The sequence below is a fragment of the Salvelinus sp. IW2-2015 genome, linkage group LG8 (genome assembly GCF_002910315.2).
Source record: "Salvelinus sp. IW2-2015 linkage group LG8, ASM291031v2, whole genome shotgun sequence".
In the NCBI taxonomy this organism is placed as follows: Eukaryota; Metazoa; Chordata; class Actinopteri; order Salmoniformes; family Salmonidae; genus Salvelinus; species Salvelinus sp. IW2-2015.
In genome coordinates, this window is record NC_036848.1 from 39,209,643 (window position 1) to 39,223,727 (window position 14,085).

At 41.4% G+C, this 14,085-nt stretch overlaps 1 protein-coding gene across 1 annotated transcript; it reads left to right on the forward strand.

Moving 5' to 3' along the window:
• Window positions 1–536: 536 nt before the first annotated feature.
• LOC111967881 (zinc finger protein 11) lies at window positions 537–13,807 on the forward strand. Its single transcript, XM_023993307.2, has 7 exons — window positions 537–708; window positions 6,457–6,659; window positions 6,774–6,875; window positions 8,661–8,756; window positions 8,884–8,994; window positions 10,658–10,781; window positions 10,891–13,807. Exons 1-7 carry the CDS (start codon window positions 681–683, stop codon window positions 13,611–13,613), a joined length of 3,387 nt encoding a protein of 1,128 aa, XP_023849075.1. The 5' UTR covers window positions 537–680; the 3' UTR covers window positions 13,614–13,807.
• Window positions 13,808–14,085: the final 278 nt, after the last annotated feature.

Genomic DNA, 14,085 nt, shown 5'->3' on the forward strand with positions numbered 1-14,085 from the left:
GACCTGACGTTCGCGATCTCCCCCTATCTGCAAGCGGGGCCAATCACAACACACCTTATTGTCATCAGAGTTGAACTAACCAATACGAATGCTTGAACATTAAATACACATTTCTTTAGAGGCAAGTGGAAACATAACCAACCCTGTTATACTATATTGTAATTAATTTGCCACCATGGCCTATTTATTGCCTTACCTCTCTTATTCTACCTCATTTGTACATGCTGTATATACATTTTTCTACTGTATTATTGATTGTATGTCTGTTTATTCCATGTGTAACTCTGTGTTGTATGTGTCGAACTGCTTTGCTTTATCTTGGCCAGGTCGCAGTTGCAAATCAGAACTTGTTCTCAACTAGCCTACCTGGTTAAATAAAGGTGAGGGGGGGAAAAGGGTAGGGACGTCCCAAGGACTCTGGGTAGCACTAACCGTATTATTAGTAATGAAATCGATGTTCGGCAGTCCTACTCTAAAATTATTCCGTATGGAATTGATTGCGCTGCTCAAATTTTCCGCTCCAGCGAACTTGTATCGGAACTATTACACTGTCGAAATAGCTTCCACACGGATGTAAAAGCGAGACATTTCGTATTTTGCAAACTTGGAGTAAACGTGGATATTATTAACCTCATTATCATACCAAACGTTTTCGGATGTAACTGCAAGGAACACTCAAGATGGAAAAACGCATCCGTGGGGCAAAAGGTAAAAACATACTCATCTAAGGAAGGTATATAGCTATAGTGGATAGACAGCTGTAGTAACCAGCAACATGGCGAGCGAGCTAGCTAGCTAGCTAAGTGGCTAACTTCCTGAAACCGAATGTTGATTAACATGAACACAACATTCTTATAAACCAACTTTCACAAGGTAGGTTCTATGTCGAGGTAGATGTTGTAATAGACGATTCCCCCCCATCGTGAATTGAAAATATTGTTCCGATTGTTCAGGCAGTTGTCACAGACTTCAATAGGGTGGAATAATGTTTGAGATTATTTTTTTWACATTTGTAGCACACAATTTGTCCTTGCAAATTGTGAAGAAAGTTGACATTATAGGCCATTTAGACTTACACATGCCTCCTGTAAGATCCTATGATCCGTGAACAGTAGCTACATGATACAGACAACTTGGTATCATTATACTCATTATAGTGTGGTCCCAAATATGGAGTAAGTCTAGATTCTGAAATAATTGTTTACGAAGAACTTATTCAACATATTAATATGAATATCTCAAAAGTACAATATACTCTTCAAATATGTCAAATTTACAAAGTGTYCTATCTGGTACTTTTGAAAATATTACCCATTTTATACTTAAAAATGTAACCAATCAGACCTCATATGCTCATATAATTGATCATTACTTAAAACGTAGCAGTGAGCTCACTCTGGAAATGGTATCTACTTATAGAGTGTAGTGTTTTAAACGGTCTAAAAATGAACCAAATCAAAAAGGTACTTTTGATATTTTTTATGTTTAACAAATTTTCACATATATATATTTCAGAATGTAGACTTACATATTTTAGAGCACACTATAAGGAGTATAATGACAGCAAGATGATGTCTGTATCATGTACGTTTCACAGATCGTAGGGTCTTACAGGAGGCATGTATAAGCTCATGTATAGGCAGAGGCTAATGCTCTCCATCACTGCAACGGATTTCCATCATATGGATTCTAGAGAGGTCGTTTTTGTGATCTGTGTAGATCCGCAATAAAAATCTCCAGGGGGGATGGTTTGGAGATGACATTGCCTAATACAGACAGAAGCATGTCTGTTCTACGAAATATATTCCCAAATAAATGTATTCTCCCAAAAAAATAGCTGCTCTGTGCACTGAACTGACATGCATTATTGTTGATGAAACTCTGATGTTAAAATGTAGGGAAATAAATAGTCTATAATGCACTGCTCAACTGCTGGCAAAGTAATTCAAAGCCTATACACTTTCACTCAGGATGTATCTTTCCAGTGCTGCTATTTTTGCCATGTAATGCTGTTATTAAAACAAAATCGGACAACCCCATAGAAGAATAGTTTTATCTAGTTGGCTTATGTGTTCTATGAGAGATAAATATTCCTCTCGAGGCGCATTCTAGTTACGAGAGCCATAGGAGGGAAATATGTGTTCTGACAAGCCGTCAAATGCACAGAAATTCTTAGTGCAATCGCGGAAAAAACTTTTGAAAYCAGTTTTGGCAACTGTAGTTGAAGTCGATAGTTTACATACACCTTAGCCAAATACATTTTAACTCAGTTTTTCACAATTCCTGACATTTAATCCTAGTAAAAATGTCCTGTCTTAGATCAGTTAGGATCACCACTTTATTTTAAGAATGTGAAATGTCAGAATAATAGTAGAGAGAATGATTTCTTTCAGCTTTTATTTCTTTCGTCACATTCCCAGTGGGTCGCACGTTTACACACACTCAATTAGTATTTGGTAGCATTGCCTTTAAATTGTGTAACTTGGGTCAAACGTTTCAGGTAGCCTTCCACAAGCTTCCCACAATAAGTTGGGTGAATTTGCCCCATTCCTCCTGACAGAGCTGGTGTAACTGAGTCAGGTTTGTAGGCCTCCTTACTCGCACACGCTTTTTCAGTTCTGCCCACAAATGTTCTATAGGATTGAGGTCAGGGCTTTGTGATGGCCACTCCAATACCTTGCCTTTGTTGTCCTTAAACCATTTTGCCACAACTTTGGAAGTATGCTTGGGGTCATTGTCCATTTGGAAGACCCATTTARGACCAAGCTTTAACTTCCTGACTGATTGCTTCAATATATCCACAAAATGTTCCTTCTCATGATGCCATATATTTTGTGAAGTGCACCAGTTACTCCTGCAGCAAAGCACCCCCACAACATGATGCTGCCACCCCCGTGTTTCACCGTTGGGATGGTGTTCTTCGGCTTGCAAGCCTCCCCCTTTTTCCTCCAAACATAACGATGGTCATTATGGCCAAACAGTTCTATTTTTGTTTCATCGGACCAGAGGACATTAATCCAAAAAGTATGATCTTTGTCCCCATGTGCAGTTGCAAACTTTAGTCTGTTTTTTTTATGGCAGTTTTGGAGCAGTGGCTTCTTCCTTGCTGAGCGGCCTTTCAGGTTATGTCGATAGGACTCGATTTACTGTGGATATAGATACGTTTTCTCCAGCATCTTCACAAGGTCCTTTGCTGTTATTCTGGGATTGATTTGCACTTTTCGCACCAAAGTACGCTCATCTCTAGGAGACAGAACGCATCTCCTTCCTGAGCGGTATGACAGCTACGTGGTCCCATGGTGTTTATACTTGTGTACTATTGTTTGTACCGCTGAACYTGGTACCTTCAGGCATTTGGAAATTACTCCCAAGGATGAACTAGACTTGGGGAGGTCTACAATTATTTTTATGAGGTCTTGGCTGATTTCTTTTGATTTTCCCATAGTGCCGCTTTGCTTGACATCGAGTTTGAAGGTATGCCTTGAAATACATCCACAGGTACACCCCCAATTGACTCAAATGATGCCAGTTAGCTTATCAGAAGCTTTTAAAGCCATGACATCATTTTCTGGAATTTTCCAAGCTGTTTAAAGGCACAGTCAACTTAGTGTATGTAAACTTCTGACCCACTGGAATTGTGATACAGTGAAATAATCTGTCTGTAAACAATTGTTGGAAAAATTACTTGTCATGCACAAAGTAGATGTCCTAACCGACTTGCCAAAACTATAGTTTGTTAACAAGAAATGTGTGGAGTGGTTGAAAAACTAGTTTTAATGACTCCAACCTAGGTGTTTGTAAACGTCCGACTTCAATTGTATGTAGTGGTGTAATAATATTACATTATGTACTGTTTTATGTGTGATGTAAATGCCTTAATGTGTTTAGACCCCAGGAAGAGAAGCAGCTGCCTTGGCAGCAGCTAATGGGGATACCTAATAAATAGAAATACAAATCTCCATTTTTATAGGCACTATGCTTCATCAGTTGGGCAACAGGTGATAAATTATGCTTATTGCACATCTTATCATATAGACCACGCATAGACTATATGCATCGTCCAATATGTTAAAATACGTAGAACATTTTTACCAATATGTTATTGGGCCCCTTTTTAGAGGTGGAAGTTCTATTTGAGATGGTGTCAGCATCATTTTTTCCATTGATTTTGGAGTAGAATGTCCTTTTTAAAAGTCACCAGAWCTGAGCCTCTCATTCCAACATACAAATTCTATAAAAATTCTCCCTGGATCCCCTCAGCAAAGGGACTGGAATTGGTCAAACCTTTCTACATGAAAGCGGAGGTTAACTTGGCCCCAGACTATCGATCTGAGATTGACGTAAGTTTGTCATTGGATTTTTTTGTTGTTGCTTTAACCCCTGTGTCGGGACTAAAAGGAGCTTAAAATGGCCACTTACATCATGATTTTAAAAAAATGTTTGTGAGACAAATGTAAAAAGCATATGAAACATTCTTCCTCCCATTTAAGTTTCTATGTGAGAATTGCCAAAACAATCGTAAGATACCCAAAATAGTTTCGTGCCACGCTGACGTGGAATCGCCCAAATCGATGATAACCAAAGAAATGTGAAGTCTGATCGTGACCTGTTCTGTAGCAATAAGGTAATTACTAAACAAAGATACTCAATGGCCTCTTTATTTTTCCAGATAACGTTGTTAGACCTAGCTAGCTAGCAAGCTAATATCTCTTTATATAATTTTCACTAGCATTTTTTTACCTATTTGTTGTGATCATTGCCCATATGATTACATTTTTTTAAACTAATTGATGTACGGTCAAAAGTTTTAGAACACCTACTCATTCAATGGTTTTTCTTAATTTTTACTATTTTCTACATTGTAGAATAATGGTGAAGACATCAACTATGAAATAACACAAGGAATCATGTAGTAACCAAAAAAGTGATAAACAAATATATTATATTTGAGGTTCTTCAAATAGCCACTCTTTGCCATGATGACAGCTTTGCACACGCTTGGCATTCTCTCAACCAGCTTCACCTGAAATGCTTTTCCAACCGTCTTGAAGGAATTCCCACATATGCTGAGCACTTGTTGGCTGCTTTTCCTTCACTCTGCGGTCCGACTCATACCAAACCATCTCAATTTGGTTGAGGTCGGGGGATTGTGGAGGCCAGGTCACCTGATGCAGCACACCATCACTCTTCTTCTTGGTCAAATAYCCCTAACTCAGCCTGGAGGTGTGTTGGGCCATTGTCCTGTTGAAAAACAAATGATAGTCCTACTAAGCCTAAACCAGATGGGATGGCGTATCGCTGTAGAATGCTGTGGTAGCCATGCTGTATAAGTGTGCCTTGAATTCTAAATAAATCACAGACAGTGTCACCAGCAAAGCACCCCCACACCATAACACCTCCTCCTCCATGCTTTACGGTGGGAAATACACATGCGGAGATTATCCGTTCACCCACACAGCGTCTCCCAAAGACACAGCGGTTGGAACCAAAAATCTACAATTTGGACTCCAGACCAAAGGACAAATTTCCACCGGTCTAATGTCCATTGCTTGTGTTTCTTGGCCCAAGCAAGTCTCTTCTTATTATTGGTGTCCTTTAGTAGTGGTTTCTTTGCAGCAATTCAACCATAAAGGCCTGATTTGCACAGTGCCCTCTGAACAGTTGATGTTGAGATGTCTGTTACCTGAACTCTGAATAATTTATTTGGGCTGCAATTTCTGAGGCTGGTAACTCCTGAACTTATCCTCTGCAGCAGAGGTAGCTCTGGGTCTTCCATTCATGTGGCGGTCCTCATGAGAGCCAGTTTCATCATAGAGCTTGATGGTTTTTACGACTGCACTTGAAGAAACATTCAAAGTTCTTAATTTTCTGTATTGACTGACCTTCATCTTTTAAGGTAATGATGGACTGTCGTTTCTCTTTGCTTATTTGAGCTGTTCTTGTCATAATATGGACTTGGTCTTCTACCAAATAGGGCCATCTACTGTATTACCCCCCTACCTTGTCACAACACAACAGATTGGCTCAAACGCATTAAGAAGAAAATAAATTCCACAAATTAACTTTTAAGTAGGCACACCTGTTAATTGAAATACATTCCAGGTGACTACCTCATGAAGCTGGTTGAGAGAATGCCAAGAGTGTGCAAAGCTGTCATCAAGGTAAAGGGTGGCTATTTGAAGATTATGAAATATAAAATATATTTTGATTTGTTTGGTTACTACATGATTCCATATGTGTTATTTCATAGTTTTGATGTCTTCACTATTATTCTACAATGTATAAAATAGTACAAATAAAGAAAAACCCTTGAATGAGTAGGTGTTCTAAAACTTTTGACTGGTGGTGTGTGTAACTTATTGCTCACTAGTCAGTACTCATTAATTCACTACTTGTTGCTCATCATTCAAACTTCTTTATTATTGTTTTATCGTTTGGTAAATTTCTGTGTTTCAGGGCCCTCGCTTCCTCTCCCCTCTCTGCGCCTCATGGTCCCACCACTGCGGCTGGTCTCAGCAGCCATCTGGCAAACGGTCCAGCAGAGACACGTGATGGATTATGGGATGCTGGAGGAGTTTGTTACCATGGTCACAGAGATGGTTCCAGAGCTTCTGAATGACAGTCAGAGGGCCCAACTTATTCTGGGTCTTCGAGCACGGGTGAGAGAGAGGGGTGGAGCTAGTGTTCATTATGACGGGAAAGATGAGATGAACATTTTTAGTAGTGTTTACTGTCTCAAGTACGTCTCCTGGACTGGTTTGCTCTGCTTTCAGCTGGTCCTGGAGTTGTGTCGCTCCAAGCCGATCGCTGACCTCCAGACCATTCAGCCACACCTGGACAGGATACAGACCCTTACACCTCTCTGGGGGACACAGGTGAGCTCCTTAAGGCAGAGCCTCAGCTAATGTCTAAATTGGTCAGTGATAGACATTCATGTATTTCTGATATGACAATGATATATTATGGAAAAAACATATGCAGACTAAATGTAGTGCTGAGCGATTGCTGTTTTTATGTAGTTTGTTACAAAATAATCACGGTTTTCAGTTTTGAGTATTATATATTTTTTTACATTATGTGGGTTGAATGCTGTAACAACTATTTCACAACAAAGCATCCTTCACTCATGCTGCCAAACATACCCTTGTAAAACTGACCATCCTACCGATCCTCGACTTCGGCGATGTCATTTACAAAATAGCCTCCAATACCCTACTCAATAAATTGGATGCAGTCTATCACAGTGCCATCCGTTTTGTCACCAAAGCCCCATATACTACCCACCACTGCGACCTGTACGCTCTCGTTGGCTGGCCCTCGCTTCATACTCGTCGCCAAACCCACTGGCTCAAGGTCATCTACAAGACCCTGCTAGGTAAAGTCCCCCCTTATCTCAGCTCGCTGGTCACCATCGCAGCACACACCTGTAGCACGCGCTCCAGCAGGTATATCTCTCTGGTCACCCCCAAAACCAATTCTTCCTTTGGCCACCTCTCCTTCCAGTTCTCTGCTGCCAATGACTGGAACGAACTACAAAAATCTCTGAAACTGGAAACACTTATCTCCCTCACTAGCTTTAAGCACCAGCTGTCAGAGCAGCTCACAGATTACTGCACCTGTACATAGCCCATCTATAATTTAGCCCAAACAACTACCTCAACCCCCTACTGTATTTATTTATTTAGCTCCTTTGCACCCCATTATTTCTATCTCTACTTTGCACATTCTTCCACTGCAAATCTACCATTCCAGTGTTTTACTTGCTATATTGTATATACTTTGCCACCATGGCCTTTTTTTTGCCTTTACCTCCCTTATCTCACCTCATTTGCTCACATTGTATATAGACTTATTTTTCTACTGTATTATTGACTGTATGTTTGTTTTACAACAACACAGAGTTACACATGGAGTATGTGTCGAACTGCTTTGCTTTATCTTGGCCAGGTCGCAATTGTAAATAAGAACTTGTTCTCAACTTGCCTACCTGGTTAAATAAAGAAATAAAAWAWAAAAACTACGCAGAATAAAACAATTAATAAAAGTCCCATGATGGTAGTGACTGCCCATTAATGCTTATCACTTATTAACCATAATTTATTCACTTTAATAAAATATCTCAGTTGTTGTGTATATTAGGCTACATTGGTTTTATTTGAAGACTATTGTTTCATTCCAAGTCATTTCATCCCTATAGAGCTGCTGTCTGACAAAATCACAATTTTTCGAAGTACATGAGGCCTACTTTTACATCTGCTGAATACCAACTATCAATCACTTAGATCATGTATTTTCAGGTAGCGATACCTCACGAAGCAACAGCTGCTCTCTATATCACCTCAAGGTCACGCATTCTTCTCTTCGTAGCAGGCATAAAAGATACACAGACTGGATACACAATAGATACGCAATGAATTATGGTCATTGTAGTTAATTACTACGTTTGTGCTAAACTATGCAGAATATTGGCCTGTTGGAAACTACAACTCCCTACTACATTGCACAGTTCCGTCTAGATTTTATTTTTCTAGAGAAACTGCAATGTGTGCATTGAGCTCACAGAAGWAGGGGGGAAAAGAACAAAATGAATTCAAATAATTGAACCGAGGTTGGTCAATTAGTTGTTTAAAAACCAAAAATAATCATATTCTGTGTTTAAGGCGACTGATGCAGAGGTAGGATTATCTGAATCCAACTTCCTGGGGCTGGTTCAAACCCTTCTGAAAGACCCAGAGGAGAGGGAACATTTCTTCCAGGTCAGTGGGTATGGAATAGTTGTGGGTCATTTCCATTATGTGTATTTCCACTGCTGTGTATTTCCAGAAATTCAATAATACTCTTCTAAGATGTTTTCATAGCTTGTTTTCCTTTACTCTGTTTTAGGATGTWTTTCCTGCAGAATTTGGTCCCAGTTATGATGCAGCCATACAGAAACTCATGTGGCAATTCCTTTCGAGACTGGAGAAGCTACTTCCTGTGTCAAACTTCCAACAGGTACTAGTASAAATACAATTATATACAGTARCTTCGGAAAGTATTCAGACCCCTTGAGTTGTTCAATATTTGTCTTAGAAATCTACACACAATACCCCATAKTGACAAAGCGAAAACCTTTTTTTATTTTTTTATTTTTTGCAAATGTATTAAAAATAAAAGAAATACCTTGTATTCAGACACTTTTTGCTATGAGACTCAAATTGAGCTCAGGTGCATCCTGTTTCTATTGATTATCATTGAGATGTTTCTACAACATTTTATTTTTTATTTAACCTCTAACTAGGCAAGTCAGTTAAGAACAAATTCTTATTTACAATGACGGCCAAACCCTCCCCTAACCTGGACGACGCTGGGCCAATTGTACGCCCTATGGGACTCCTGATCACGGCTGGTTAAGATTGAACCCTGGTCAGTAGTGACGCCTCTCGCACAGCGATGCAGAGCTTTACACCGCTGCCCCACTCGGTCCCCCGCAACTTGGAGTCCACCTGTGGTAAATTCAATTGATTGGACATGATTTGGAAAGGCACACCTGTCTATAAAAGGTCCCACAGTTGACAGTGCATGTCAGAGCAAAAACCAAGCCATGAGGTTGAAGGAATTGTCCGTAGAGCTCCGAGACAGAATTGTGTCAAGGCACAGATCTTGGGAAGGGTACCAAAATGATTCTGCAGCATTGAAGGTCGCCAAGAACACAGTGGCCTCCATCATTCTTAAATGGAAGAAGTTTGGAACCACCAAGACTCTTCCTAGAGCTGGCCACCAAGAACCCGGTGGTCACTTTTTAACAGAGCTCTAGAGTTTGTCTATCGAAATCGCTCCTCYGTAAAAGGCACATGACAGCCCGCTTGGAGTTTGCCAAAAGGCACCTAAAGACTCTCAGACCATGAGAAACAAGATTCTTTGGTCTGATGAAACCAAGATTGAATTATTTGGCCTGAATGCCAAGTGTCACATCTGGAAGAAAGCTGGCACCATCCCTAAGGTGAAGCATGGTGGTGGCAGCATGCTGTGGGGATGTTTTTCAGCTGCAGGGACTGGGAGACAAGTCACGATCAAGGGAAGGATGAACAGAGCAGGGTACAGTGATCGATGAAAACCTGTTCCAGAGCACTCAGTACCTCAGACTGGGGCGAAGGTTCACCTTCCAACAGGACAACAACCCTAAGCACACATCCAAGACTATGCAGGAGTGGCTTCGGAACAAGTCTCAATGTCCTTGAGTGGCCCAGCAAGAGAGGATCTGGACTTCTGTATACCTCCACTACCTTGTCACAACACAACAGATTGGCTCAACTGCATTAAGAAGGAAAGAAATTCCACAAATTATCTTTTAAAAAGGTACAACAGTTAATTGAAATGCATTCCAGGTGACTACCTCATGAAGCTGGTTGAGAGAATGCCAAGAGTGTGCGAAGCTGTCAAGGCAAAGGGTGGCTACTTTGAATAATCTGAAATATAAAATATATTTTGATTTGTTTAACACTTTTTTAGGTTACTACATGATTCCATGTGTTATTTCATAGTTTTGATGTCTTCACTATTATTCTACAATGTAGAAATTATAAAAATAAAGAAAAACCCTTGAATGAGTAGGTGTGTACAAACTTTTGACTGGTACCGTATATTCCTTCTAACTCTGTATTCCTTATTGTGTCAGGCTGCCTTGCTGCTCAGTGACGTCCCCTCTGTTCTGGAGGAATGTGTTGAGTCCATATCTCACCCTCAGCAGCTGAAAACCCTGCTTCAGTACCACAGAGATCTCTGCCAGCTGGACAACCATGGTAGGCATCTCCCACAGGACCCATCATTTTAATGCTATATCATGGATTTGTTTTGGACACCCCATTGCAAATTTAAGTCTGTGTGTTGTGTTTTGGTTCTCTTTTTCAGACCCTCCATCTTCCACCGATGGGGACTGCATTCTCTCAGCTCTCTGTCTTCCTCCTGTGGAAAGGGTGGTAATTACAACAGAGGTGAAAAAAGAAGGAACACGAATGGATGTTAAAGAAAGAGAAGGGGTAGATAGCAGATCAGGGGAATGTGAGAAAAACAAAACATCCTCTGTTAGTGATGAGGAGGCAGAGGATGATGCAGAGTTTGCTGACCCAGAGACAGACAGGGTGGAACCAAAGTACGAAACAGTGATGGGTATAGGGGAAGATGGTATAGAGAAGCCTTTAAAACTAATCAAAACGCAAGAAGAAACCCATTATGAAAAATTCAGAAAAAAGCCCAAACCTGGACAAAAGAGAAGCATAGGCATGTCTAAAGAAATCAGATCCCCCATGATACAAAAGCCCTCGGTGGACCTACAAGGGATTGTCATCTCTAACATGACACAGACCCCCAAATCAAATCAACAGGTCCCAAGAGCCAAAAGGTCCTTGGAGCGTAGAACATGCAAGTTGTGCGGTAAGGTCGTACAGCGTCCTGCAGTCTTGAGGAAACACATGTTGACTCACACTGGTGACTGGCCCTATCAATGTCCTACCTGTAATAAGATTTACAAGGCCTTGGGAAGCTTCCAGGAACATACTGAAAGATGTGTCTTTCCTATTGAGGAAACACCTGAGGACAGTGAGTCATCCATATCAGTGATGCAATACAAGGGTCTGATGTTGAAGAAAATTTTACCACGTCCGCCAGGACAAAAAGCAGGCCCAAATGAAAAAAACCTCAAACGCATTGTCTGCAAGACATGTCCTGTTTGTGGGAAGACTTTTGCAACAGGTTCGAGCATGAAGCGGCATCAGATTATCCACACTGAGCCCAAAAAGTGCAGAGTGTGCGAACACATCTTCCCTAACTCTTCCGAACTGAAGATCCACATGGAGTCCCATCCGAAGAAAGGAATCCATCAATGTAGTAACTGTGAGAGGACCTTCAAGCACGATTACAGTGTGAAGGCGCATGAAGAGGCTTGTCTGTTTCTGAGTCGTCAACAAGGGGAGCTTGGAGAGAGCAGTGTCCTTCCAGCTACCGGGCAGACAGACCCAGGGCCATCGGGCAGTACACACCAGCAGAGCATGACATGTGAAGCAGGAATCATACAACTCTCTGCCACTCTGAGCAAACAGAATTCTGCCTTCACCTATATGCATTCTGTGGAGGGGTCATCAGCGAGAGCAAAAAGGTCCCTGGAGCGTAGGACATGCAAGGTGTGCGGTAAGGTTGTACAGCGTCCTGCAGTTCTGAGGAAACACATGGTGACCCACACTGGTGACTGGCCCTATCGATGTCCCACCTGTAAGAAGATTTACAAGACCTTGAGAAGCTTCCAGGAACATATTGAAAGATGTGTCTTTCCTATTGAGGAAACACCTGAGGACAGTGAGTTATCCTCCACCAATGCAACCAAACACCCATCTTCTACCCCGGAACCAAACGCACCTATAGGATCATCCAAACGCTGTGCAAGGTGTCCTATTTGCCATAAATTTATATCAGGATACCTGAGATATCACATTCTCTCTCACTCAGATGAGCGCCCACACGCTTGCCCTCGTTGTGGGTCGAAATACAAGTTCGACTTTGTATTGAGGAGGCACATGAGACTGTTCTGCAAGGTGAGGAAGGGTGAACCTGTTGAATTAGGGGAAAAGAAAATCCACAAGTGTAATGAATGTGGGAAGGAATTCGGGCTAAAATCCACACTGACGGCACACAAACGCATCCACAACCCGCTCCGCTGCGCCTATTGCCGAAGGATGTTCCCAGACCAAGAAACGCTTGCAATACACAAGGTAGAGCACAAACCGGTTCAATGCACCATGTGTGAGAAGAGCTTCAATGTGATAAGATACCTCTCCAGACACTACGTGGACGACCATCAGTTCAGCGGGCCGTTCCGCTGCACCTACTGCGAGAGAAGCTATGCTGAGTTATCTGTCTTCGTCCGACACGAGAGGACACACACCGGGGATCTTCCATATAAGTGCTCCCACTGTCCCAAGAAGTTCCATTTTGAAACTGCTCTTGTGACACACCAGAGAAAGCACACAGGAGAGAAACCGTGCCTTTGCTGGGAGTGTGGAAAGAGCTTCCAATCCAAGGGGATTCTGAAAACACACATGAATCGTGTTCACACTCCTCAGGTGAAACGTTTCCCTTGTTCCCAGTGTAACAAAGCTTTCAGGGACAAAGGTCAAATGAAGATGCATGAGAATGTATATCACAAAGGGGTGCGTTACCCGTGCTCCTACTGCGGTAAGGGATTCTATAGCCCTGCCCCATTGGCGAGACACGTGTTGATTCACACAGGGGAGAATCCTTATTCCTGCACATTTAAGGAATGTACCAGAGTTTTTAAATCTGCATCTGAACTGAGGATACACATGAGATACCATACTGGAGACCGGCCATTCAAGTGCAAGGACTGTGGGAAGGGTTTTGTTCAAGCCCATTATCTCACCATACACCGGCGAAGTCATACTGGGGAGAAACCGTATTCGTGTCTCACCTGCAACAAGTCCTTCAGCACCTCCCATCAGTTGAGCAGACACATGAAAACTCACACAGGGGAGAAGCCTTACCAATGTACGGATTGCGGGAAAGCTTTCAATCGTAGAGACCGTTTGCGGACTCATCAAGATAAATGCCATCCATCTTTTTAGTTGAAGTTAAGATCCTTTTGTTCTCAATGTTCTATAAATGCTGATTGTGTTTTGCAATTGTTGTAAATTAACTGCTTATGTAGCCAGTAACAAATGACAGCCTAAACTCACCATGCATGTTTCTTTAGTTTTTGTTTTGCTTTGGCTGTAATGACTTTCTCCTTCTGGGATTAATAAAATACCTTCAACACCCACCTCTTACTTCTCATTCAGTCAAGTCAGAGTCAAGTGTTTTCCGTAAAATCTTTATTTGTGGTGGCAACAGCATGCAAAAGAACTCAGTAAAAAAATGGAATGATCTGCATGTGAGGCCAAATAAGTAAAGGCAGAAGTCTGGTTCCAATTCAACAATGCCCATAGAATCATGTGTCACGAAGATCAACAGATCTCTTCTAAAGTGAGCTCAACAATATGCACATCATGTAGACTAATCTATGGACATTGTTAAGAAACACTACATATGAATCTGCAT